The sequence below is a fragment of the Empidonax traillii genome, unplaced genomic scaffold, assembly GCF_003031625.1.
Source record: "Empidonax traillii isolate 1590-97213 ecotype Southwest subspecies unplaced genomic scaffold, ASM303162v1 scaffold2573:size55577, whole genome shotgun sequence".
NCBI lineage: Eukaryota > Metazoa > Chordata > Aves > Passeriformes > Tyrannidae > Empidonax > Empidonax traillii.
The window spans coordinates 1-21,568 of NW_020957766.1; the positions used below are offsets into that span (position 1 = coordinate 1).

At 62.2% G+C, this 21,568-nt stretch overlaps 3 protein-coding genes across 7 annotated transcripts in view; 1 reads left to right on the plus strand and 2 right to left on the minus strand.

Moving 5' to 3' along the window:
* The first annotated feature begins 561 nt into the window (after positions 1-561).
* Positions 562-6,746, plus strand: AAAS (aladin WD repeat nucleoporin). Of its 4 annotated transcripts, none has more exons than XM_027909978.1 (17): positions 562-603; positions 966-1,095; positions 1,415-1,542; positions 1,654-1,709; positions 1,839-1,930; positions 2,210-2,256; positions 2,704-2,802; positions 3,546-3,689; positions 3,814-3,934; positions 4,174-4,298; positions 4,402-4,462; positions 5,059-5,149; positions 5,459-5,552; positions 5,678-5,745; positions 5,858-5,942; positions 6,275-6,359; positions 6,476-6,746. In XM_027909978.1, the coding sequence occupies exons 2-17, from the start codon at positions 973-975 to the stop codon at positions 6,608-6,610; spliced, it is 1,554 nt and encodes a 517-aa protein (XP_027765779.1). In that variant the 5' UTR covers positions 562-603; positions 966-972; the 3' UTR covers positions 6,611-6,746. The 4 variants fall into 4 exon arrangements, with proteins under 4 accessions (XP_027765779.1, XP_027765778.1, XP_027765780.1 ...); XM_027909977.1 differs by lacking the exon at positions 562-603 and adding an exon at positions 604-675; XM_027909979.1 differs by lacking the exon at positions 562-603 and adding an exon at positions 695-737 and having other exon boundaries at positions 964-1,095.
* A 1,463-nt stretch (positions 6,747-8,209) lies between these two features.
* On the minus strand, positions 8,210-10,579 carry CUNH12orf10 (chromosome unknown C12orf10 homolog). Its single transcript, XM_027909981.1, has 7 exons — positions 10,374-10,579; positions 9,936-10,048; positions 9,693-9,852; positions 9,341-9,490; positions 9,106-9,228; positions 8,618-8,799; positions 8,210-8,533 (listed from the first exon to the last, which is right to left on the minus strand). Exons 1-7 carry the CDS (start codon positions 10,569-10,571, stop codon positions 8,353-8,355), a joined length of 1,107 nt encoding a protein of 368 aa, XP_027765782.1. The 5' UTR covers positions 10,572-10,579; the 3' UTR covers positions 8,210-8,352.
* A 1,457-nt stretch (positions 10,580-12,036) lies between these two features.
* VDR (vitamin D receptor) overlaps positions 12,037-21,568 on the minus strand; it is a 35,228-nt gene continuing 25,696 nt past the window's right edge. The window contains exons 1-7 of one of the 2 annotated variants that reach the window (XM_027909983.1): positions 19,353-19,505; positions 14,614-14,798; positions 14,310-14,433; positions 13,975-14,146; positions 13,351-13,502; positions 12,744-12,860; positions 12,037-12,306 (exon numbers count right to left, since the gene is read on the minus strand). In XM_027909983.1, coding sequence (XP_027765784.1) covers positions 12,047-12,306; positions 12,744-12,860; positions 13,351-13,502; positions 13,975-14,146; positions 14,310-14,433; positions 14,614-14,798; positions 19,353-19,476 — 1,134 coding nt within the window. In that variant the 5' untranslated portion in view covers positions 19,477-19,505 and the 3' untranslated portion in view covers positions 12,037-12,046. Of the gene's footprint in view, positions 12,307-12,743; positions 12,861-13,350; positions 13,503-13,974; positions 14,147-14,309; positions 14,434-14,613; positions 14,799-19,352; positions 19,506-21,568 lie in introns of those variants that run through there. The other variant, XM_027909984.1, reaches the window with a different exon arrangement.

Sequence of the window (21,568 nt, forward strand, 5' to 3'; positions counted from 1 at the left end):
GTGGGGTGCAGGACATAGAGACCCCCGAAGGACAGGGGGGGTTCAGGACCGGGGGTTACCCCGGGGGTCCCGGGGGGGGTGTGTGTGCAGGACACGGTGACCCCGAAAGACAAGAGGGTTCAGGACCGGGAGGTACCCCGGGGTGTGTGTGTGTGTGTGTGCAGGACACGGAGACCCCCGAAGGACAGGGGAGTTCAGGACCGGGGGGTCACCCAAGGGTGCCGATCCCGATCCCGATCCCGGTGCCCCCCCCAAGCCCCGCTCGGGCCCCACGTGACCCTCGGGCCGCGCGCGCCGCTGCCCCGCCCCGGGAGAGGGGGCTCCGCCTTCCTTAAAGGGGCAACGACTGGAAAGGTGGACCTCCATTTTATCAGCCCACGCTACGGCCGGAAAGCCCCTAATTCAGCGGAGGAGGGTGGGGTGGGGGTGTCTCTGCAGGGGATACCACGAATCTCGCCGCCAACGAGCAGCTGAATCGGGGATGGGGGCGCCCACCCCGCCGTACCCCTTGTGCGCTTTTCCATCCCGGAGCCGCTGCCCCTTTAATTCCTCCCACACACCCCCCCCTTGGCCCCGAGGGCGGGAATCGGGAACGGGAAAAGGGTGAGGGGGAACAAACATGGCGGGCCCGGGGGGCGGTGAGGGAGCCTGAGGGGTCCGGGGGGCTGTGAGGGAGCCTGAGGGGTCCGGGGGGCTGTGAGGGAACCTGAGGGGTACGGGGGGCTGTGAGGGGGAGAGGGGGACCACGGGGCGCGCCGGGGGCTGTGAGGGGGAGAGGGTGAGAAGGAGCGCGGGGGGGCACCGGGGGCGGTGAGGGGGACACGGGGGACACTGGGGGCTGTGAGCGGGGAGCGCCGTGCCTGTGGGTGGGTGGGTGGGTGAGGGGCTGCGGGGCTGGGGCCGGTGCGTTCCAGAGGCTGCAGCTCTCACACACCCCTCTTCTAACCTCCTACTCCATCTCCCAGGCCCACCATGTGCACCCTGGGGCTGTTCCCGCCGCCGCCCCCGCCCGGGGATGTCACCCTGTACGAGCTCAACAACGCCCTGGTCTGCGGCCGCCTCAGTGAGCAGCTCCCGCTGTCCTTCCAGAGCCAGGTGAGACCCCCAGAGTGCCCCCCTCCTCCTCCCCAGAGCCAGGTGAGACCCCCAGAGTTCCCTCCTACTCCTTCCCAGAGCCAGCTGAGACCCCCCAGAGCCAGCTGACCCCCCCCTGCCTCCCAGAGCTGTGCCAGCCCCCCTCCAGCCTTTGGGAGGGGGTGACACATTTGTCCCCCTCAGCTGTGGCTGGACCTCTGGCCCATTGTGCTGGGAGGTGTCTCCTTGGCCCCCCAGGATGTCCCTGGTGGTCTCAGGGGTGTTCCCTGATGGGTCTCAGGGGTACTGTGGGCTCAGGGGTGCTGTGGGGGCCCCACAGGTGCCCGACCTGCCCGTGCTGAGCCTGCCCAAGGAGCCCCTCAAGGCCCACGGGCGGCAGGAGCCCAGCGCCCGCCCGCCCTTCATCCACCACCGCGAGTCCCCCTGGAAGCGCTGCCTCAGCGCCTGGTGAGTCCGTGCCTGCTTCCCCCCACCAAAAGTGCCCCCCAAAGTGCCAGCCGTGCCCCTCTGAGGCGGGCAGGGGGTGCTGAAGGGGCTGATCCCGCCCTGTGGCCGCAGGCGCGACGCGGGGCTCTGCGGGGTGCTCAGGGAGGTGGCCAGCGCCGAGGAGGAGGGTGAGTGAGCCGTGGCTGCTCCTGGAGATCTTCCCCGGGGATCTCTGGCTCTGGGATCCATCGTGCTGCCCCTCCCCGTGCCCCCCGTGGTGCGGGTGGGGGCAGCTGAGGGTGATTTGCCCCCTCCAGGGCTGCGATGGCTGAGGACGGGCTCGAGCCACGCGCTGGCCGTGTGCCGCTGGCTCTCCTCGCTCCACGGATCCCTGTTCCCACACCTCTCCGTGAGTCCTTCCAGGCCTCGTCCCTGGGGCTGGGGGAGGCTGGGCAGGGTGGTGGGTGGTCCCTTCCCTGCTGGAAACCCACCTAAATGCTCCTCCCGGCAATGCCCGGCTCCAAATGCTGCTCCTTCCTCCACCCAAGGGAGGGGAATGCTGCCCTAAGGCCTTGCCGGGGCCCAGAGCGCTCCAAGAGGGGCCAAAATCCAGGTGGGGGAAGAGAAAAGAGGGGGGTGGGCACTGGGGGTCCTCGCTGCCAGCTCAGTGTTCTGCTCTCCCCTGCAGCTGACCAGTGAGGACATGATTGCAGCCTTCTCCCAGGCCGTGGACTGGTGAGTCCTGTGTGTCCCAAAACCACCTTCCCTGGGGTCTGTGACCTCCCTGGAGCTGGGAGAGGGGTGGGGTACAAGGACAGAATGGCCTTTGTTTGGGTGGGCACGTTAAGGGCAAATATTTCCCTGTTGGCTCTGACTGCCCTGGTTTGTGTCTGGTGATCAGAGAGAGGCAAAGCCCCTGATGTGCTGAAATCGGGGTTACATGAGATCAGAGACTGCAAAATTCCTCCCCAATCCACCCTAGACCGTGGGAACCAGCCCCTCAGCAGAGCCCTGGGAACAATTGCCAGGAACGGGGCAGGGGGGGTGTGTGTTTCTCAAAGAAAACCATCCCATCCAGGAGTGAAAAGGGAGTTTTTAATTCACTGGGGACTCTGGGAAGGGCCTTTGCCAGCCCTGGGGGTGGGTGCTGGTTGCCTGACCCTGCCCTGTTCCTCCCTGCAGGGCCGGGTGCCCCGTGAGGGCCTTTGCCTGGCACCCCCACACCAACAAGTTTGCTGTGGCGCTCCTGGACGATTCCATCCGGGTCTACAACTCCAGCAGGTGGGGCTGGAGCTGCCGCTGCCGCCCGGGATTGGGGGTGCCCTGGTCCTGCTGCCACAAGCCGAGTGCCCTTGGCCTTCCTGCCCACCTGGGCTCGCGTTTTCAGCCCCCTCCCTGCTCCTTTCCCACCTCTCTTCCTGGAGCCACCATCCCCACTGAAGCCTTGGCTTTCCTTTCCCTGCCTGCTCCGTAACTCTGGGGGCATCCTGGGGGTCCCACAGCCCAAGGAGGTGGTGGAGGTGGTCCCACAGCCCGAGGGGGCACAGGCAGAGCGCAGTGTGTGGAGCGTCGTTGAGTCTCCTCTCTCCCCCAGGTCTCCCTGCTCCCCCAGGGAATGCCAATCCCTCCTCAGGAGAAGACTGTGCCGGCTGGTCCTGCGGCCCCCTCCGCGCTGCCCCGCTCCAGCCCCCTCTCCCAGCTGGGATTTCTGGCCAGCCAGGGCCCTCTCCTGCCCCGGGGCTGGGCTGGGGGCAGCTCAGGCCAATTGCACCAGGTGTGCTCTGGCTCACTCCGGTGTCACCTGGCTGGGAATTCCTGTCCCCTGCTGTCACCTGGCTGGGAATTCTTGTCCCTCTCCACTCACTCCCCACCCTGGGAAGCAGGGCACTGCAGGGCACAACCCCCCCCTTCCCACTCTGCTTTCCCCCTGCACTGTGCTCAGAGCTGGCAGAGGACCCTGGGACACGGCCCACGCTCTTGGTGCCCCGTTTTGCCCTTGTCACATGTGTCCCCTTCCCCGGCAGTGCCACCGTCCCCTCGCTGAAGCATCGCCTGCAGAGGAACGTGGCCTCCATGGCCTGGAAGCCTCTCTGTGCCTCCATCCTGGCCGTGGCCTGCCAGAGCTGTGTCCTGGTGTGGCACCTGGACCCCACCTCCCTCTCCACCAGGTGACAACCCCCTGCCCTGCCGTCAGGACCCCCCTTTGGGGTTGGCTTTGGGATAAAGCCAGGCGGGTGCCCGTCCTGCCAGCCTGTCCCAACCCTTCCTGGGGGTTTTCTCTCTCCCTTCCAGGCCGTCATCAGGCTGTGCCCAGGTGCTGTCCTACCCGGGGCACAGCCCTGTCACCAGCCTGGCCTGGGCACCCAGCGGGGAGCGGCTGCTCTCGGCGTCACCGGTCGACACGGCCATGCTGGTGAGGAGCCCTGAGCTGGCTGTGCCTGCTGGGGGGATGTGGGGACCACGGGCACCCCCAGAGGGTCACCCAGGGACAGCTGGGCTGGGCACAGGTGCTGTTCCCACAGAGGGTGGGTCAGGCAGCTCTGAATTTGAACTGGACCCCAGACCATCACTCTGTGTCGCCTTAACCTGAACAACTTCCCCCCCCAACGCTCAGCCAGCGTCACCATTTGCCTTCCCCGTCCCCTCCTCCAGGTGTGGGACGTGCCCACCGAGAACTGTGTCCAGCTGCAGTGGTTTGGGGGCGGCGGTGTCACCTTCTTGGCGTGGTCACCCGATGGCAGCAAGGTGCTGGCAGCCACCCCCTCGGCCGTGTTCCGGTGAGCTCCGTCCCTGCCCGGCTCCCCTCGCAGCCCTCGCTCTCCTATCTGCCCCAAAACCGAGCAGATCTGGATCCCAAGTGCCCTGCTCTGTCTCCTGCAGGGTGTGGGAGGCTCAGATGTGGACGTGTGAGCGGTGGCCCACTATCAGAGGACGCTGCCAGGTGGGATTTTTAGGCTGGAAAAGCCCTCTGAGACCACTGAGTCTCACGTCCCCAAGTGCCACATCCACGGGGCTTGTAAATCTCTCCAGGGTTGGGGGACTCCCACCCTGCCCTGAGCAGCTGTGGTAGCCCTGGAAATTTTCCCCCTATCCAACCTGAACCTCCCCTGGTGCATCTTGAGGCTGTTTCCTCTTGTCCCATCCCTTGTTCCCTGGGAGCAGAGCCCGACCTCTCCCTGGCTCCACGGAGTTGTGGAGAGTGAGAAAGTCCTCCCTGAGCCCCCTTCTCTCCAGGCTCAGCCCCCCCAGCTGCTCCTCCCAAGTTCTCCAGCCCCTTCCCCAGCTCCATTCCCACCTCTGGACACACCCCAGCCCCTCAGTGTCTGTCTCGTAGCCCCAAACTGACCCCAGGATTTGGGGTGCACACATCACCTCCAAAGGCCCTCGGGGACACGCTGGGAGTGGGTTTTACCCAAAAAAATCCCCCATTCCCAGCTGGCTCCAAAAGATCACTGGCCAGGGGAGGGGCCATCCACAAAGCCCTGAGCTGTGCCTGGACCCACTGGAGTCTCCCTGCCAACTTTTCCTGTGCCACAGACGGGGTGCTGGAGCCCAGATGGCAGCCGGCTGCTCTTCACGGTGCTGGGGGAATCCGTCATCTACTCCTTGTCCTTCTCCGAGTACCGGGGTGAGTCCGCCCGGGCTGGAGCTTCCCAAGGGCTGGGGTGGGGCCCAGGTGATCCCTCACTTCTGGCTGAGGGAGCTGGGACGTGCAGGGGGGTGTTTTGGGGGTCTCCCAGAGCACGGAATCCCCGGGGTTGTGGGTTTATCCCCCCTCCCGTTGCCTCTCAGTCGTGTGGGTTTTTGCAGGGGGGTGGGTCCTGGGGGGTTGCTGTCCCCTGTCCTCCATCCCAGACATGGGCACGTTGTTCTGAGAAATGGATAAATGATGGGAAATCCGGGGAATTCAGTGGGATTTACGGAGTGTTCCCTTCAGGGGAGATGCAGGGGCAGGTGGGGGGCTCCAAAACAGCCTCCATCGTGGCAGACCTGTCCGAGACCACCTTCGAGACGATCTACGGGGACAAGAGGTGGGTCCAGCGTGGCACCTGGAGGGGCACAGGGGGACCCTGCTCCCCTTGGATGCTGGGGACACCCCAAGGGGCTGAAGGTATCTGTGCCCCCCTGATCCTGGGGGCTTCCCTGCTGCTTCCAGGATTGGAGGAGAGGTCCATTCCATGGTGTGGGACCCCACGGGAGAGAGGCTCGCAGTGATCATCAGAGGTGAGTCCCTCCTGAAAATCCCACTTCCAGGAAGGAAAAGGGGGGGCACCGAGGGGCCTGTCCACGTGTCCCTGGAGCAGGGAAAGCCTCCCTGCCCCTCTCCCTCCTGCAGGGCACCCCGACTCTGCAGGCAGCCAGACGGAGAACATCGCCGTGTTCCGCACCCGCAACAGCCCCGTGTTCGAGCTCCTGCCCTGGTGAGTCTTGGGTGGGTTCCTGGCAGCAGGTTTGGGGTGGGTTTGGGTTCACTGAGCACCATTAACCACCCCCAGGGGGGTGTGGTGGGGAAGAGCTGCCCCCCCTATCACCGTGGGGAGACCCCATCCCGCGCTGCTTCGGGGCCTGTCGCCGCTTCACCTCCAAATCCGTCGCGTGTTGTCCCTTACCCACCTCAAACCCCTTGGCTTCGGGTTGTCCTTGCCCAGTGCACCTGATCCGGTCCTGAATGTCTCCACTGGCCCCTGGCAGCGTGGTGGTGGTGTTTTTGTGGCTGTGCCATTAACTGTGGCTCCTCCTGTCCCCCCCACAGCGGGTTCGTGCGGGGTGAGCACGGTGCCCGGCCCCAGATCATCGCCTTCCACCCCTGCTTCCCACGAGGAGCCCTCCTGACCGTGGTGAGTCGTTATCCCCCCCCCACCGTGGTGCTGCGTGGGCTGAGGCAGGGTGGGAGGGTGTCAGGGATCTTGGACCCTCATCCCCTCCATCCGTGTGCTCTTCCCTTCCCTTCCAGTGCTGGTCCTCGGGGAAGATCAGCCACATCCCCTTCTTCTTCGTCAGCGCCCGCGTGCCCCTCGCCAGCCCCCACCGCAGCCCCGTCCCCGTCGTGGCCAGTGTGAGGGAGCAGCCCCTCTTCTCGGAGCTGTGACCACAGCCCAGAGGGCTTTGGTGGCTCCTCTTCCTCCCTGGGCAGCCTCATCTTCCTCCTGGGTGCCTTCAAGCCCTGGGGGGGGCACAGGGGGTCTCCCAGAGTCTGCATCCAATAAAGGCGGCTCTTTCCCCCCCTCTCCTCCTCTTTCCTCGCCCTGGGGGGGCTGGAAGTTGTTCACGGGGTGAGTTCTGGAAGTTCCATGGGTCTGGGGGTTGCTCCAGAGCTGCTTTTTTGGGGTCAAGAGAGAGCTCAGGGTCAACTTGCAGAACTTGCCTGTGCTGAAGCCCGTTGGGCTGAGCCCACGGGGCCAGAGCTGCTGTTTTGGGGTTAAAGAGCTGCATTTTGGGGAAAGGTGAGGGCAGGGGGGGGCTCAGGGCTCCTTGGCTGCACACTCAGCCCCTCAGGCCTCACCCTGTGGGTGGGCAGAGCCCTCCAAAATGAACTGAAACCCCTGTGGGTTCCATAAAACCCCAAACCTGAGCCCAGTGGGGTTGTGAGCAGGGCTGGAGGGGCCCTGGGGTGCTCGTGCCAATCCACGTGAGTCCCCCCACCCCAGCACCAAAAGATGGGGGGGGGGGGGAGCAGATGGACCCCCCCCCCTGCCCAGAGAAAGGATTAATGGGAGAGGAGGCAGCGTGGGTAAATCCCAGGATTACATATGGTTAATCCCCGGGATTACACTGCAATAAGAGGGATAACGGGGAGAGTGCAGGGTCCCTGCTCACCCCCAACACCCCCCCCTTCCAGGAACCCCAAAATGCTCCTCCAAATCCCAAGGTGGGACAGGGAGCCCCCACCCACACCCAGCCCCTCCGTGGGGCTGCTCAGGCACGAGGGGGAAAAACCCTTTGGGGGGGGAAACGAACCCACCACAACCGCTGGGGGGGCTTCACCCCTCGCCTCTGCCCGCTTTGCTCCCAGTGCTGCCTCCCAGGAAGGTGCTGAGCGGCTCCTTCTCCTCCTCCTCCTCCTCCTGCCGGTGCCCGGGGGGGCCTCCTGGGGCCAGGGCCCGCAGGTATTGCAGGTGCAGCCGCGTCTCCGCCCGGCTCCTCCGCACGAACCGGCCCACGTAGAGCAGGAGCCCCCCCAGCCACCCCCCCACGGCCACCAGCAGCGCCACGTCGGGGGCCCGCCGCGCCCCCACGGCCCCGCTCAGCGTCTCGTTGTGGGGGGCCCCCCCAGGGCACCGGCAGCCCCCCGGGAGCCCCAGTGCCAGCAGGAGCAGCCAGACCGTCGGCATCGCCCCCGGGGAGGAGTGGCACGGGCGGGTGGCACGGGAAGGAGGGGGGGGGTTCTGTGCCACCCCCCCCCAGCGCTGCTGACACGCGGGACGGGGGCGGGCACTGGTTCCCGTGGCTGTACCCACCTCACGGCAACCCCCAGCTCTGCCCACCCACCCCCGACCCTACCCCAGGACCCCAAAAGCTGGGCACACACTGGTTTTTACTGGGTGCTGGAAACCCCTCGGAGCGGGGTGTTGGGGGGGTTATACGGGAAAATGGGGGCAAACTCCAGAGAAATGGAGCCCTCAGCAAATCTCTGCCCCTCTAGCGCTGGGGGAAGGGGGGGGGTGGGCACACTGCCACCCCAGGGGGGGCTGCCCCCCACCCCGACAGTTCCCTCGGAGCGATCTCGTTGCAGGAACAGTCCCAGCCGTCCCTGGATCCCCCCGCGCTGGGCCTGGGGGGTCCGTTTTTTGGGGTGACCTCCATGGGAGGGGCGGTGGGTGTGGGGGGGTGTCACCCGCTCTGCGTGCCCCCCTCGTGCCGCAGCGCCCGCCGTGCCATCTCCAGGGCCCCCTCCCGGCTCCGGTTGCCGCCGATGAAGCCGCTGGCGTGGACGAAGACGCAGCCGGGGATGCCGGAGAGCTGGGCCAGGGCCTCGTCCCGCAGCCCCCGCCACGCCTCGGGCAGGGGGAGCCTGGGGGGGCACACGGGGGACAGCGGGTGACAACCTGGCGGGGGGGGGCACAGGGGGTGCACAGCACGAGGGGAGGGGTCTCACCGGCTCTGGAAGGTGTGGGGTCCTGTGGGGACACTCTGAACCCGCCACTGCCCGCCCCGGTCTGGGAACAGCACGAGCTGGAGCGGCTTGGGCAGAGCCAGCTCCTTCTCCAGCTGGAAAAGGTGCTCCTTCCAGGGGCAGCCGCCCTGGGGCAGCTCCAGCACCTGCCCACTCGAGTCCACCTGGGAAGGGGGACACCATGGGCACTCTGGGGGACCGTCCCCAGAGCCCCCACATGGTCCTGGGGCTCGGGTTCACCCCGTGGGGCTCAGAGACCCCCCCAGACGTGTAGGGGAGTGTGGATGTGGTGGGGAGAAGGGTGGGCAGAGTGGGGGTGCAGAGCCCTGTCTGGGGCACAGTGGGGGCTGCAGGGCCATGCAGGGAGGTTCACACCGAGGCGATTTGGCCTCCCCACGCCCCAAAAGCTCTCCCACCACTTTCAGACCCACCCCCCCCCCCCCTTTTCCCCTCAGGAGGGTGGGTGGTACCTCGAAGCGGCGCCGAACAGCCTCTTCCACCAGCGCCCGCGCCGGCAGCCAGGCCCGGTGGTAGAAGTCGAGCCGGTCCATGAACTCGCCCCCCACCAGCTCCATCGCCCGCCTGAACCCCGCCTGGGGGCACAACGGGGAGTCAGGGGGGTCCCCTGAGCTGGGGGTGTCCCTATCCTGGGTGTCCCCGAGCCCATCCTGGGTGTCCCCAGGGGGCCGCGCTGCCCGTGCCCACCTCGGTGTCCTGGTCGGGGTCGTTCCAGCGGGGGTTCAGGTGCCCCACGCGGGCGCTCAGGGTGGTGGTGAGGGCGTAGCGGGGCTCCCCCTCCGCCTGCGCGATCCCGTTGTCGATGGCGTCGATCTCCTCCACGAAGTTCTCGTAGAGCTGAGGGGGGAAAGCAGGAAGGGGGGGATAAGGGGGGCAGCACTCGTGGGGGGCACAGCAGGGCCCAACCACACACCCCAGGAGCTGCCACAAACTGGTCCCCCCTCTTTCCCGGGATCTCGTGTGTGGGGTGACCTTCTCCCCCAAACAGCCCCGGGCAGAGCTCTGGTGCTCTGGGGGGGGTGGGCAGAGCCCCCCGTACCTTATCGTAGAGCGCCCTGACCACGGGCCCGTCCTCCGGCTGCCCCAGGAGCTCCGCCAGGATCTGGGAGCCGAAGTGACAATAGACCAGCCCGGCGCTGCTCAGCTTCGTGCTCCAGGGCTTGTCTGGCCGGAGGCTCCTCATGGACTCTGCGAAGGACCTGCAGGACCCCGGGGTCAGCCCCAGGGACCCCCGGGGAGCAGGTGGGGCCGGAGGGGAGGGGAGGGCGGGGGGGGGTCTCACCTCTGGTGGTGGTCGTAGCGGTGCCGCTCGGGGTCGTACTCGCCCCCCACGTCCACCACCACGTCGCACTGGGCCAGGCGCTGGGGGTCCCGCGTCCGCACCACCTCCGCGTCCTGCCGGGGGGGCACGCGGAGCGTGAGGGTCCCCACCCCCCCCCGGAGCACCGGGGACCCCCGAGAGCTGCCCCCCGGGGATCGGGGAACGCCAAGGAGGGGCTGGGAGTTTCAGGGTGATCGGGATGGGACTGGGGACCCCGAGAGCTTCAGGGTGACCCCCCCGGGTGACAAGGGACCCCTGGCTAAGTCCCAAGGACCCCCACGCGGGTCCGGGAGACCCGGCGGTGGCCGCCAGTGGGAGCGGGAGCCCCGAGCGAGGTAACAGGGGAACCTCGGGGAGGGGAGGGTGCCGGTGCCGCCGCACGGAGCCCCGGGGCCGTACCCGGTAGCGGGGCAGGAGCCGCAGCAGGAAACACGCGAGCACCTCGTCGCAGTGGAAGGTGCCGTCGTGGGTGCCGATGAGCGGGGCGGGCTCGGGCCGCGGCCGCTTCTGCCCGGCCGCGGTGGAGACGGAGCCCCCCGTCCCGGTGCCGGCCACGGAGGAGCCTCCGGAGCCCCCGATCCCGGTCCCCGTCCCCATCCCGGTCCCCGCCACGGTCGCCATGAGGCGGATGGCGCGTAAAGGGCCTCGCATGGCCACGCCCCCGACCACGCCCCCTCGTCCCGAAGACCACGCCCCATCTCGGCCTTTCCACGCCCCCGATTCCCGGCCCCACCGCCCTTCCTCGCGCGGGCGCAGCTGGTCACGGCCACACCCACTCCCCACGCCGCGAGGGGGCGGGGCCAATGAGGGGGGTTCGTGGAGAGAGCGCCCCCTGGCGGCCCAATGGGGGATACGGACGGGGTCAGGGACAGGGCCACGGGGACACTGGGACAGGGCCACGGGGACAGGGCCAGGAACACAGGGCCACGGGGACACAGGGATGGGGGACACGCAGACAGGGACACAGGGACACGGGGAGAGGGACATACGGACACAGGGACAGGGACAGAGGGACAGGGGCACACGGGGACGGATGGACACACTGGGATGGACACGCAGGGACGGACAGGCGGATGGACAGATGGGACACGCAGCCCCCACGCCAGCCCGGGGCTGTGCTGATTTTCCCAAGCAGGAGTTTATTGACCGGAGCCTCTCCGGACACTGTGCACGGCCCGGGGCGGGGGGAATCTGTTGCGCCTCTTCCCGGAGTTCCCAAAATCCCCCTTCCCGGGGTTCGCTCCACCGGTCCCGTGTCGGGACAATGGCACGAAGCTGCCTCCAGGGCTGCTTCCAGCAGGACACGGAACACGGCAGGGGGAGGAAGCCGAGCTGGGACCGAGGTCACTTCCACATCCTGGGGGTTTTTCCCTCATCCCGAGGGTCATTCCCCCATCCTGGGGGGTTGTTCCCCCATCCTGGAGGTTGTTACCCCATCTCGAGGGGTCGTTCCCTCATCCCAGGGCTTGTTGCCCCATCCTGGGGGTTGTTTCCCCATCCTGGGGGTTGTTTCCCCATCCTGGGGGATGTGTCTGAGCTGGTCGCCCGTGGGGAAACGGCCCCTCCTGTTTGGGACTCAAGGTGTTCCATCCCATCGGCCTCTCCCTTTGGGAGCGAGTGCTGCGGGGTTTAGGGTGGGAGCAGACGATGGTCAGCGGTGCCCCAAGTCCAAAACCACCCCAAAGTGCTTCTCCTTCCCAACAGCCCCACTGTCCAGGTGAGAAAAAAAAAAAAAAAGGGATTTGAGGCAGCGCAGCCTCAAAACATCCGTAAAGGGATAAATCTTCTCCCACAGACAGCAGGGAAAGCTGCTCCTGGTGGGGAAACCCCATGGATTCGGGTCCATCCCTGCCAACCCGCCCCAAACAAAGCGGAGGCTTCCACCAAACCAAACCCGAGGTGCGAAACTCCTGCCCCGGGGGGAAGCTCGGGAAAAGAGCCGGGCTGGGAACAAAGAACCAGCTCGGGAAAAGAAACCTTTCCCCCCCCCCCCCCCCCCCCCCCCCCCCCCCCACCCCGACCCCGCCCTCCGTGGGTGATCTCAGCCCAGGCGGGGGGGACACCCCGAGGAGTCAGGAGATCTCGTTGCCGAAGACCTCGAGCACGAGCGGCGTGAGCTGCATGCTGTGCTCGGGCTGGAAGGACAGGCAGCGGTACTGCCGCGAGTGCTCCTCGTTGAGGCTCCGCAGGTCCGCCAGCTTCTGGATCATCTTGGCGTAGAGCAGGCGGCTCCCCGGCGGCGGGTGCCGGCAGCGGATGTAGGTCTGCAGGATCTCCGAGAGCCTGTCCTGCAGGGATTCCACCAGCGACGTGTCCTGCACGCCCGGCCGGTCTGGGGGGACACACAGGAAGGGATCCCTGAACATCGTCCAGCTCAGCCCTCAAATGTCCCCCAGGGATCATCCAAACCCTCCCGGAGCTCTGGCAGCCTTGGGGCTGTGCCCACTGCCCCAAAAACCCTCTGGGGGAAGAACCTTTCCCTAAAATCCGACCTGACACAGCTCCAGCCATTCCCTGGTCCCCCAGAGCAGAGCTCAGTGCCTGCCCCTCCTGAGGATGTTGAAGACCCCAGTGAGGTCTCCCCTCAGCCTCCTCTTCTCCAGCTGGACACACCAAGTGCCCTCAGCCCCTCAAGGCCCTTCCTCCTCTTCATTCCCCCCCTTTGGACACTCCAACAGCTCAAAATCTTCCCCAAAACTTACCCCAATATCCAAGGTGACTCCCACCCTATTTTTTGGGGGACGTGCCAAACCCCTGGCCGGGCCCTACCTGGGGACAGGATGCAGATGGCCATGAGGAGCACGTGCTCTTCCTCGTGAAGGTTCAGCTTCTTCAAGCCCACCTGGAATTTCACGAGTGGCTCCAGCAGGTCCATGCTGTGGCCAGCTGGGGAGAGAACGGACCTTTAGCACGGCTGGCTCTGGAAAGGGGATCTCCCCCAGAGCTCAGCAGCTCCTCAGACACAGCAGGCACAGGGGGAAAGGCACTTTTGATGCAGCTCAAGGCACGTTGGATTTGACTGCACTTTTTTTCCTAAAGCAGGAGTTTACGGAGCAGATTTTGCCTTTGGAATCCACAAAGGGCAATTCACCTGCAGACATTTTGCCTCCTCCTCCTCCTCCTCCTCACTTCCACGACTGTGAGGCCCTTCCAAGTGCAGGGAGAGATTTAAGGTCTCGCTCTACCACCTGCACCCCCCTGATCTTAAGGCTGGCCCTCAAATCCTCGAGTGGAAGAGGTTCAGGGCAGGGTCCAGCACCTTTCCTGCTGGGTGCAGAGGGAATGGCTTCCCAGGGAAAAATCCATGGGATTTCTGCGCCTGAACTTGAGGCTGGGCCGAGATTCCTTGGCAGGAGAGAGGGTCTGGCAGCTTTACCTTGGGTGACGTCGCTGACCCTGTACTTGAAGTCGTTGCTGCCGCAGGTCCAGCTCATGTCCTCGAGGGTGAAGGACTGGTTGGAGCGCAGCATGATCACCTCGATGGCACTGGACTTCAGCAGGACAATCTGGTCCTCTGCTGACAGGTCCCTGCACCACAGAGGGGGGAGGTTGAGGTGAGAGTCGTCCACGAGCAGAGGAACAGAAACCGTCACCCCCCGTCGGGGTCCCATCGGTCACCCCATCCCAGCTCTTCCCTCCCCACGGTTCCTGTGTCAGCTGTTCCTGCAGGTGTATTTGTCCACGCCCTGGGCACCAGTTTGGAGTGGAAAACAGGACCTGAGGGCCCTTCCTTCACAAACCCCTCACGGTGCAGCAGCTCGAGCTGTTCCGCTGACAAGAGCTCGGATGAATTTTCCAGAGTTTGGAAAGAGAGGAGAGAACCACGAAAAAGAGGAGAGACAGAAAACATCGAAGTAGGAACAGGCCTGGGAAGGGGACAGAGCTGAGGGACAGCCGTGAAGGCTCAGCAGAGAACACGATCTGGCTCGTGGAGGGTAGGACGGGATTCCCGAGGGTGGAAAACCCCCTTGGATGGCAGATCTGGGAGCAGACGTCTCACCTGAACCCCGGGATCATTTTGGCAAAGCCGATCACCTTCTGTATGCTGTAGCTGACCAGGTCAGCCAGGTGTGGGAGCATGGAGAGCTGGGAGAACTCGATGTTCATGGAGGAGCTGTCGTCATTCTCCTCGTTGAGGACCAGGTTGGAGAACATCCGCGGCTCCACGGACTCTGCAGAGAGGGAGACGCTCAGAGGGTGAGGGTGCAACACCCCCAGGAGATTTTAGAGCTAAATGAGCCCTCACAGGAGGTAAAACAAGGGTCTGAAGGGTCAGGTTTAGGTCAAGCTACTGCAATTATCCCCCTGTCACCCCCGGAGAAGTGAGTCTGGTACCTGGGAATGTGCTGAAGGCGTCGGAGCAGAAGAGGTCAGTGGAATCCTCCTCTGACAGGTCCTGGGTGAGGACAGAGGAGGACTTTGTTGCCCCCCTGTTGTTGGGGTGGCTCCTCACGGGGGGCTGGAAGAGAAGGGCAGGGCGTGAGGAAGGGGGATTGGAAAGGGGGGGTGAGTGGTGTTTGTTCACCCCAGAGCAGCGAGGGGGGGACTTTGAGCTCCTCTCTGAGGAGATGCCGTGGGGTCAGAGGGGTTTGCAGCATCTGGGGGGCTGCCCAGGAGGGCGGGGGCGGCCCGGCCGTACCCGGAACTTGGAGAAGTCGGCGTAGGTGGGGTCGTAGGTTTTGCGATGGGCCTCGAGGAGGACGTCGATGACCTTCTGCTGCTCCTCCGACAGCTTGGGCTTCAGGCTCTCCCTGAGGGCCTCCTCCTCCTTGCGCTTCAGGATCATCTCCCGCTTCCTCTGCACCTCCTCGTCCGTCAGGATGACTGTGGGGCAGGGGAGGGGTCAGAAACGGGGGGACTGGAGCAAGGCCAGGCGAGGGCAGAGAGTGTCCCCATCACCTGGATAATCAGTTATTGAACCTTCATCAACCCCACCCTGCTCTCACCTCGGCTGCCAGGTCACTGTGCCCGGCGGTTTATGGTGCTTTTAGGCAAGGTCTGGGTGAGATAAGGCCACATGAGCACTGCCACACACCTTGCTGTTTGCTCTGTGCTTTTCCAGGGCACAGAAATCCTGATCCCCACCCTCGGCTCGGGTCAGCGGGTTCACCCCGGGGGCTCCGGTGCCCAGCGCAGCTCTGCTGCCAGCCTGGGGATCCAGCAGCACTTCTGCAGCATCCCCAGGGGAGTTCTAAACCTCGTGTTTAAGCTCAGGGCACACATAAACGTCCCCCACAGCCAGGGGTGGGTGTTTATGGGATTTATGTGTTAGGGGGGATGGCCCTCGGAAGCAGCCGAGGGTTGGACTCGGAGCGATTGTCCCGTTTATTTAGGGAAGGGGAGCAGCCACAGGCAATCTGGGCTCAAATCTTAACTTTACAAAAAAGACCTTGGAGCCCTGAGAGGGCTGAAAGAGAAGCAAAGCACAAGGGAGCCCGCACAGACCTCTCGGGTCCGACCTCCATCCCCGTGGCCGCGTCACCCGCTCCCGAAAGCGCTCGGCAACACACACAATCCACCTAAAAATAGCAATTCCCCTTCCTCAGGCTGTTATTAGCCCTTTCACCAGGCATTGCAGAAAACCCCAAGCGTGTTATCTGATGCCGAGGTGGCTCGGCCAGCCCTGCCTGAGGAGATTTGACTCCGGGGCGAGTCGAGGTGGAATTCGGGCCAGGAGGTTTGGGAAGGGCAGAGGGAGCTGCATCCTCGGGGCTGGGGGCAAGGAGCTGTTTGCTGTCCCTGCTCCTTTAGCCAAGGGCGTTTTTCCAGTCCCTTTTCAAGCTTGCACAACCTCAGAGGGCACCAGAAGGTCTCGGGAGGGACGGGAAGGAGCAGATAGAGCCGAGAGGTCGCGGGCGCGTTAACGGCGGCTCCGCCGGGCTCGGCACGACTTTTTGGGGAGAAAAATCAAGAGTTTTGCCACCTCTCCTCCCTGTTCTTTGTACAAAAGCATCAGATCCGCGTGGGCACCGCGTGCAAGGGGAGAAACCAGTGGGGGAAGCCACATGTGGGGCTGAGGAGGAGGATGGGGCAGAGCCGAGCGCTCGGCTGCGGCCGTGGGTGCTCCGAGTGTCCCCAGGATCGGGGCCTCGGAGGGGATTCCTGCAGGTTACACCGGGCAAATTTGGGATCCTGCAAGGGCTGGATGAAGCTTTATTGGTCTCTCCCAACCCCACGTCCAGCCAGACACTGGAGATGCCACAAGGCCAGCAGGGAAAGCCAGCGCCGGGATTGTGGAGCACGAGGAGACAGATGAGGATCCAACCCTGCACCCCTGGCCAAAACCAGGGGCTTGGAAGTGCTGGAGGGTGTTTGGGAGGCGGTGGGGGGGAGCAGCACAAAGGCTCCATCAACCAGGAAAGAGCAGCCAAATGTAAAGGAAAAAAAGGAAGTTTAGGAAACGTCTGGGAGTGCCGGAGGCTCCCGGGCTCGGGAATGACACATCCCATGGCTGGAGCAGCAGGGATGTCTTGGCTTTGAGGGCCACCACCTCTTTGGGAAGTGGAGGAGAGCAGGAGAGGTCGTGTCCCTCCCTGCTCACCCTCACCCTACACAACCACAACCCTTCCTGCTCCCTGGAGCCTCCCCGTTCCCCTCCTGAGCGTCCTGGGAAATTCCAGGGAAATTCCTTCCCATTTCTGCTCCTCTCCCCTTGCTCTGAGATGATGGTTTGGTTCTGGTTTTTTTTTGTTCTCCTCCCCTCTCTGGGGGTTTTCCAGCCCCCTGAGATCATAAATCAAACCTGGTGGGGAGGGCGCTGAGCACCAGCTGGATGTGACTCCAGCCCCATCCCAGCAAGCCTTTTCCTTGGGAAAGGGATGAGGATTGACTGGCACCACCTTCTCTGGAGGGCACGTGAAGTCTGGGCACACAGGAGCTCTTAAAGGCTGGGGGAGAAGGGGCAGAGAAGCTGGGAGGTGAATTCCCTCAGGGAGCCCATCCAACACCCCACGGGTGTGGATCCAACCCCCGAGGGGTGGACATCCCTTCCTCAGCTCCAGGCTGCTGGAAAAGGGGGAGTTTTGCAGGGAAAGAGTAATTCCCTCCCCTCCCTTCATCTTCTGGCCACCTAAACCACTGGCACAGCAGGTGGGATAGTCCAGCACCAGCCCCTGCTTCAAAGCCCACTCATGCCAAGCATCTTCCCGGGAAAAAGCAGCAGGAAGGGAACAGGGGCAGCCAGAGGCACCCCTAGGCCGGAAAACTGCCCTTCCCAAGTGACAGGAACATTCCCAAACAACACAAACAACAGCCTCGTGGAAGACACCAACCCCCCCCCACCTCCTCCAAAGCTTCCAGACGCCTCGTTCAATCCAAAAATAACAGCGGGCCCTCCGGCAGCAAAGTCCAGGCGAGGCTATTTTTAGTGCCATGGGGTTGGTTTTGGTTAATCCACACTCACAGTTCGCTAATGGGGGTCACCTACACGTTAACTAACGTGGAGGACGTGCCCGTCCCCGGCACCTGGAGCAACCTCTGCCCAGGAACTCTCCAGACATCAACACATCTCCCTTGTCAGCTCCAAACGAGCCCCGAACAACGAGCCGGGCTCCTCGTGCTCCCCAAAACACAGGAGGTGCCCTGTGTGTGGCCCTTTTCTCCCCCTGGTTTAAAGGAATAAGATCCAGGGATTTTTTTTTTTTTTTTCCCTCTTCATCAGGGATCTTTAGGACCGTGGAAAAATTGGGGGGTGTTGCTTCCCTGCAAAACCCTTCCACGTCCTGGTTTCCCATGGCTTTCGGGTGGCACCCCGCGGCATCGAGGCCTGCTCACCCCAAAAAGGCAAGGAGAACCCCTTCCATTTTCCAGAATTCCAGGCCCATGGACACCCCCTGCCCACAATCTCCCAGCAAGGAGCTGTTTTATCGGGTTTGAACGCTCCAACCTCCTCCCGGGGACCCGGGGCGACGTAGGAGGGAGCACGTCAGACACATGGTTTTTTTTTTTTTTTTCATTTTTAAAAGCTGCTTACCCATAAATAGAGCCGAGGAAAATAAATATTTGGGGCAGCATTAGAGTGTTTGGATTGGGTTAAAAACTACTTTACTCCCCTCTGCTGTTTACTCAAGTCTGTGCCGTGCACGTGGCTGGAGGGACCCACATGGCAGGTCCCCAAAAAAAAGAAAAAAAGGAGCCACAGAGGAGGGAAACACAACCCAGCTCTGTTGGAAAGGATGGAACTTTTAAATAATTGTAGTTAATGGCTTTAATTAACTTCTAATTCATTGTTTTAATTAATCATAGCCGATATATATTAATTACAAATAGTGCACCGTCCTGAAATTGCTCCCAGCCAGCGTTTGGCAAAGTTTGCAATAAAGTGCTGTTGTGGGAACACAGCTTGGGAGAATCGAGTTTTAATTGAAGGTAATTAAAGTCTTAATTTAAATCGAGGTTTTGATAAACTAACTCTGATTTGCTTCAACGTACAAAGCCAGGGAGGGAAAGACGGATTGTCGAAGCTGGACATCTGGAATGCAGAATTTACGGACCACAAGGACATCTTGCAGAGAGCAGAAGACAAAGAAGAGACCAGGAAAGGCTCGGTCTTTGTGTTGGAAAGTCCCTACCGGTGGAAAAAAGGTACTAAAATGACTAAAAGCATGGACTAATTAGTATAAACAGTGAGAAATCAATAACCAACAGATAGAACGCTAATTAGTGAAAGAGATCTACGTGATTTAGAACCAATGGACATGAATTTCTCTGCCCAGACACAGGACACAAAGGGTAAGGGAAAACACACGTCCACTGCAATTTGCAGGACTGCCCCTCTGAAAGAGAACTGGTGGGAAAATAACCACAAATATCTGTATTCTCAAAAATACCCACTTTCTGCTCCAAGCAGAGGGGATGCAGGAGATGTTCTGCCCAAACCCAGAACACTCAGAAAAATGTCTTTCTGTAGCAACTGATAAAAGCATCGATATGTTTTAGGCGTGGCTATAAACTTTAGGTGTCAGGAGGTGTTTTTTTTTCTGTGTAAACCCCACAATCAAATCCGAACTCGGGCCTGAAGTTGAAGCAGCAGACTTACCCTTTGGAGGGAGGAGAGAGGCCCTCGGCCCTCCTGTCTCTGACAGGATCAACCAGCGTGCCCAGGCATCAACCACAAACCTCCCTGGATGCTCCCACAAAAAGCTGGATGCCCCTGGAGAGCCGGGAGAAGCCGCCTGGCCCCGGGGGAAAAGCAACTCCCGGATCGCTCCAGGTCATTCCACGAGCCCCTCTCGACCATTAACCCGCCACACCCCCCGCCCTCTGCGTCCCCCTGAAATCCTGGGAGGTTTGTTCGGGTTTTGGGCTGCCCTTCCCACCTCTGGGGACAGAGAGGGGACAGTGGGCATGGCCAGCTGGAGCTGGGGGGTCGTTACTCACACTCCTTCATCATGCCGATGTCCACGCAGCGCTTGAGCCGGCACGCCTGGCAGTGCCGCCGGTTGTCCTTGGTGATCCTGCAGTCCCCGTTGAAGGGGCAGGTGAACATGGCCTTCCTCTTCATGCTCCTCCTGGGGAGGGGGGGGGGCAAGAAAAACGCCGAGTTAGCACCGGTTTGGCTCTCCAAGAGGCTGCTCCAAACCCGGGGAGGAGACGGGGGGACGGACGCGGCTCCCGCTCGGCAAAACTTGGGGGGGGGGCTGGAGGTGTCTCTGACCTGGCTCTGCTCAGCTGGAGGAGGCCAAGAGGAGGCCCTGAGATGAGCTCAGCTGGTTAGAACCCGGTTCTAACAACACCAAAGGTGTGGGGTCAAGCCCTGTACGGGTCATTCCCGTAAAAGCTGGGCTTGACGGTTCCCGTCCAACTGGGAATGTTCTGGGATTCTGTGAAGCTGGAGAGGCTGCACCTGGTTTGGGGGCATCTACAGCTTTGAGTAAGAGGTTCAGGCACTGCTGGACAGCGTGGAGAAGGAGAACTTCATACAAGGACACAGCCAAGGGGTTCAACCACAGCTTAATCCTAGAACGGTTTGGGTGGGAAGGGACCTTAAAGCCCATCTTGTTCCAGCAGGAACACCTTCCACTGGACCAGGCTGCTCCAAGCCCTCTCCAACCTGGTGGGTAAAGCAGCTTTCTGGATCTGGACAGGTATTTTGAAGGGTGGAAGGATTGCAGATTAAAATCAACCCCCCCCAGCAACAAAAGAAAGCAGAGTGGGGGCCGTGTCATTAAACATTTACCCACTTTTAGGCCTGGCTTTGCTGGAAGAACTGGCTGGAGCACATGTTTGTGTGTGCAGGAGAAAAAAGAAGTCTCACTGCAGGCTACAAGAGAAACAACCCTTAAAACAACAAGCCTCTCTTCCACCAAAACCACACCGTGCCATGTGAAGCCACCGCTGCAGTCGGGGCTGTAAACCTTCCAAGGACAAAGGGTCGAAGGGTCAAAGCCCCAAAAAAAACCTCCCAAGGACAAAGGGTCAAAGCCAGAGCTCCCAGAAGGGCCTTCCTGCAGGGTGAGAGGCGTTAAAATGGCACTTCCCAGGCAGAGCTGAGCTGCTCCATCAGAAGGGCAGTTTCTCCATCACATCTGGAGGTGTCACTTTGCCTTGGAGGAAGCTCCAAAGCTCCTCTCTGGATTTTGGGAAGGTTTCTCAAGGTGCCTTGGGTTTTAAATGTGCAGCTCCAGGAGAGCTGGGAGGGACTTTGGACGAGGGCCTGGAGGGACAGGACAAGGGGAAATAGCTTCCCACTGCCAGAGGGATGGGATATTGGGAAAGAAATTCCCACCTGTGAGGGTGGGGAGGCCCTGGAAGAGATTTCCCATAGGATGCCCCCATCCCTGGAAGTGTCCAAGGCCAGGTTGGACAGGCTTGGAGCAAGCTGGGATGGTGGGAGGTGTCCCTGCTCGTGGCAGAGAGGTGGGATGAGATGAGCTTTGGGCTCCCTCCCGACCCCAAAGCGTTCTGGGATTCCACGAATCCCGAAATCTTCCACCAAAAGTCAATGCTGAGTTCAGGATGAGGAGCCTCCTGCCACAAAGAGCCCCTCCTGGAGCACCAAAACCCCTCTGCAAGATTGAGCTGATGGGGCAAAACCCCTGCACCAAAGGGGGTGACACTGAGGGGCCCCCCAAGCCATGACTGGAGGGTATAAATATAAATATAAATATCCATATAAATATAAATATGAAATATGTCCTCGGGCTGCAGAGCCAGCAGCATGTAATTAGAAGCTATTTTAGAAAAGGGGAGATGCCAACAAAGAGGCTTTGCTCTCCCTTCTTCACCTGACATGAATAAATGCTTTTAGGAAAATTATTCGAGGAGAGGGGGCTGGCAGAGCCCTCCCTAACCCACCCCATGCCACGAAATCCCTGTCCCACCCAGCCCCTTGGCTCTCAGCTTGGCAAATTCCAGCTTTTCCCCCGGGGGTTTCCCGTTTTTCCAAGGTCAGCAGAGCATCTGCTGCCCCAAGAACGGGGACAAAGCTTGAGGGCAAGTGGGGATTTGGAGCTGAACGCCCCCAAAAATCGCCCCCCCCTTCGAGGGAACAACTCTGGGGCCAGCGGGGCAGCTCATCTTTTCCCCCCCCACAGCCCAGGGCAAGGCTGGGGAATGCACAAACAAAGTCTGGAGAAACACGAGGCCCTCGGGCG